The following is a 3,029-nucleotide window of genomic DNA, read 5'->3' as shown; positions in this document are numbered from 1 at the left end:
CTCTCTCTCTCTCTCTCTCTCTCTCTCTCTCTCTCTCTCTCTCTCTCTCTCTCTCTCATTCTCTCTCTCTCTCTCTCTGATGGACAGATTGCATCTTGAGGATCAACTCGTTTGTGTAAACAGTTAAATTAGTAAAGATAGCTCATTACGAGCGGCGCCCGACTGAATGAACGTTAACTAGAGAGATTAAGAGGACTAATGAGTGTTTCCCCTAATGGCCTCCTCACACACACACACACACACACACACACACACACACACACACACACACACACACACACACACACACACATACACAAACACAGAGACACACACTTTAATGTTTAACCCGGCCGCTGCTTTAGCACTTAAAGCTGACAGACTAAATGGAGTTTGATGTACGACACTAATTAAAGAGCTGCTTCTTTTTGTGTGCTTTTAATTTACAGGTTTGATAAATTAGAGCAAAAAACACTACATTATGGCACTGTTTTTACACACACACACACACACACACACACACACACACACACACACACACACACACACACACACACACACAGCAACACTTGAACAGTCAGAGATAAACACATACTTGGTTTAAGATAAAATAATGATGCTGTAAATTTCAGAACATTCCTGTGAAATTAAAATATGTCACTTTTGTTCATTTTTTTGAGTCTGATTTCAAGCATTTTTCTCTCGTTCTGTGTTCAGGAGGAAAGACGAGGACGAAGGACAAATACCGGGTGGTTTACACGGATCATCAGCGTCTGGAGCTGGAGAAAGAATTCCACTACAGTCGCTACATCACCATCAGGAGGAAGGCGGAGCTTGCCACAGCCCTCAGCCTATCAGAGAGACAGGTTCGTTAGACAATTAACATGTGAAAATGATCCAGATCATTAACACACTGTCGCTACAGATTGATACCCATGTGACTGTGTGCTATGTTTCACAACAACAAGCAGAAGTGATGAAGTCAGTATGTACACAGATACAGGAGGAGACGTACTGTATAACTTTACAATGTTTCTTTCTTCTTTTATGTTTTAGGTGAAAATCTGGTTTCAGAACCGACGTGCCAAAGAGAGGAAAATAAACAAAAAGAAGCTGCAGCAGCCGCAGGCGTCCACCACCACGCCGACTCCTCCGAGCTCCAACATCACGAGCAGCAGCGCAGGTCTGGTGTCGTCCTCCATGCCCATGAGCATTAAAGAGGAGTACTGAGGAACGACAACACACTTCATCACAATCATGATGTTTCACCTTCTGAGTCATTCTGGACACCAAAAAAACTCCAAAGGACATTTTGGAGCTTCACAAACACAATAAATCACTTACAGAAGAACTCTATAACTGTCTATAACACTGTTGTGAAGCACGACTTAGTCGTCTGTGTGTCTGGGGATAAAACTGCGCTACATCCCACAAGTCTGAAATATCTGTAAATGCTTTTGATTGAAATGTTAAAAAGCTGATAAATGTAAATCTTAAACATAATTTGTATTAAAATGTTTTGTTTGTGAAACCTTTTGTGTTTAATTCCACATTTGAAGGCCAACAGTTCCAGTCAAAATATACTGAACTTCAACTAACCAAAAAACAACAAACAACAAAACTAGTGAATGGTGTGTGTATGTGTGTGTGTGTGTATGTGTGTGTATGTGTGTGTATGTGTGTGTCTGTGTGTGTTTGTATGCGTGTGTATTTGTGTATGCGTGTGTATTTGTGGATGTGTGTGTGTGTTTGTGTGTTTGTGTGTGTGTTTGTATGTGTGTATGTGTGTGTATTTGTGTATGTATGTATGTGTGTGTGTATATGTGTGTTTGTGTATGTGTGTGTGTATTTGTATGCGTGTATGTGTGTGTATGTTTGTGTGTGTGTGTGTTTGTGTGTGTGTGTGTGTGTGTGTGTGTGTGTGTGTTTGTATGCGTGTATGTGTGTGTATTTGTGTATGTGTGTGTGTGTTTGTATGCGTGTATGTGTGTGTATGTTTGTGTGTGTGTGTTTGTGTGTGTGTGTGTGTGTGTGTGTTTGTATGCGTGTATGTGTGTGTATTTGTGTATGTGTGTGTGTTTGTATGCGTGTATGTGTGTGTATTTGTGTATGTATGTGTGTGTGTTTGTATGCGTGTATGTGTGTGTATTTGTGTATGTGTGTGTGTGTGTTTGTATGCGTGTATGTGTGTGTATTTGTGTATGTATGTGTGTGTGTTTGTATGCGTGTATGTGTGTATTTGTGTATGTGTGTGTTTGTATGCGTGTATGTGTGTGTGTATGTGTGTATGTGTGTGTATTTGTGTGTGTATGTGTGTGTATGTGTGTGTATTTGTGTGTGTGTGTGTGTGTGTGTGTGTGTGTGTGTGTGTGTGTGTATAAGAGTTTAACAGGATTCACATGGCAGTATTTTAAATGTTTGCTCAGTGTGAGGAGATGCTGGATAAGCGGTGATTACACACTGGAAGTCGTTTCAGTACTCGTCCTTCTCCACTCGTCCTTATCAGTAGAGAGGGATGGAGAGATCAAGCGATGCAGCGGCCATGTTTACCAACGTTTACCCAGCAGGTTAACGCAGGCAGGGTGCGGCGGCCAAAGGGCAAAGCCATCGCAGTGTGTGAACAAACACGGCCCATGCAGCCGGAGCGGATCGTGGGCTGAACGTACATATTAACCTGGAGCAGAAGTGCAGTGTGCAGTGACACACTAGTGACATCATCAGCTCATGTTTCAGGGCAGTAGATTATAGAACTAAATAAAAGTCAGGTTCAATTATTCAGTTATACATCGTGTGTTAAATATGTGGTGTTAATCAGCGTCGTGCGAGAGGAAAACTAACACTAAAGTGTGCAGTATAAATTCATCCTCTGAGTTAGTCTGAGCTTCATCAGATCTCCTGTTCCACACATACTACAGATCATAGTGTCGTGGTCAGCATCTACATCACGGGTCGGCTTTGGCTTTTCTCTCAGAATAAACCAGAACTAAAGCTCTGTGCCATAAAGGGCGGGAGGAAGAGCTGAGAAAGTGACGACCGGTCATGACGGCTTT

General features: G+C 42.0%; 1 protein-coding gene across 1 annotated transcript in view; it reads left to right on the top strand.

Moving 5' to 3' along the window:
• The window catches only part of cdx1b (caudal type homeobox 1 b), a 4,496-nt gene extending 2,986 nt beyond the window's left edge, over positions 1–1,510 (top strand). Inside the window, exons 2-3 of the mRNA XM_027158338.2 lie at positions 697–845; positions 1,036–1,510. Of these exons, the coding sequence (XP_027014139.1) occupies positions 697–845; positions 1,036–1,209 (323 nt within the window). The 3' untranslated portion in view covers positions 1,210–1,510. The remainder of the gene's footprint in view (positions 1–696; positions 846–1,035) is intronic.
• Positions 1,511–3,029: the final 1,519 nt, after the last annotated feature.

This window comes from Tachysurus fulvidraco, chromosome 21 (assembly GCF_022655615.1).
Source record: "Tachysurus fulvidraco isolate hzauxx_2018 chromosome 21, HZAU_PFXX_2.0, whole genome shotgun sequence".
Taxonomy (NCBI): Eukaryota; Metazoa; Chordata; class Actinopteri; order Siluriformes; family Bagridae; genus Tachysurus; species Tachysurus fulvidraco.
The sequence above is the reverse complement of the archived record's forward strand: the minus strand, read 5'-3'. Positions and strand labels throughout refer to the sequence as shown.